General features: G+C 18.1%; 1 protein-coding gene across 1 annotated transcript; it reads right to left on the bottom strand.

Moving 5' to 3' along the window:
- Positions 1–587, bottom strand: PRSY57_0003400B (hypothetical protein; the record flags this gene model as incomplete). Its single annotated transcript, XM_020114126.1, has 1 exon — positions 1–587. A coding segment is annotated over one exon (587 nt), but the record flags the coding sequence as incomplete, so codon positions are not given.

Here is a 587-nt window from a genome sequence, read left to right as displayed (position 1 = left end):
TTGAATATTCTTCCATACGCGCACTATGAATTTCGTGTGTATTCATATATAACATATGCTTATTATTCGCATAATAATGAGATTGATAATTACCCATTTTTCGATTTAAATGATTCTGTGGTAATATATCCTTCACTATGATAGTTAAACATTTATTCAAATAATAATTATTGTAATGTGTAACGAAGAAATAAAAATAATATAAGGTACTATGTCTTCCTGACACCACATCATTAGAATCTATAAAATATTTTTCATTTAAATCTTTTACATGACTATATTTTTTTATTATATTTATTATCTTCAAATTCAAAAAATTCATTAATTTTAAAGTAGCTAAATTGAAATGAAATAAAAATTGTATATACAAATATTTATTCATATGTTTTATAAACTCTACAAAAAATGTCATAATATTTAATAAGTTAATATATTTCTTTATATATATATTTGTATAATGTACAAATAAATCATCATTTCTTCTTAAATAATAAAATGTATATAAAAATATATTTAATATATTCTCATAACTTATTAAATTTAAATTTAACATATTCTTTAAAAATGATTTTATAGATATATCTTCT

Source organism: Plasmodium reichenowi (assembly GCF_001601855.1).
Source record: "Plasmodium reichenowi strain SY57 chromosome Unknown, whole genome shotgun sequence".
Taxonomy (NCBI): Eukaryota; Apicomplexa; class Aconoidasida; order Haemosporida; family Plasmodiidae; genus Plasmodium; species Plasmodium reichenowi.
The sequence above is the reverse complement of the archived record's forward strand: the minus strand, read 5'-3'. Positions and strand labels throughout refer to the sequence as shown.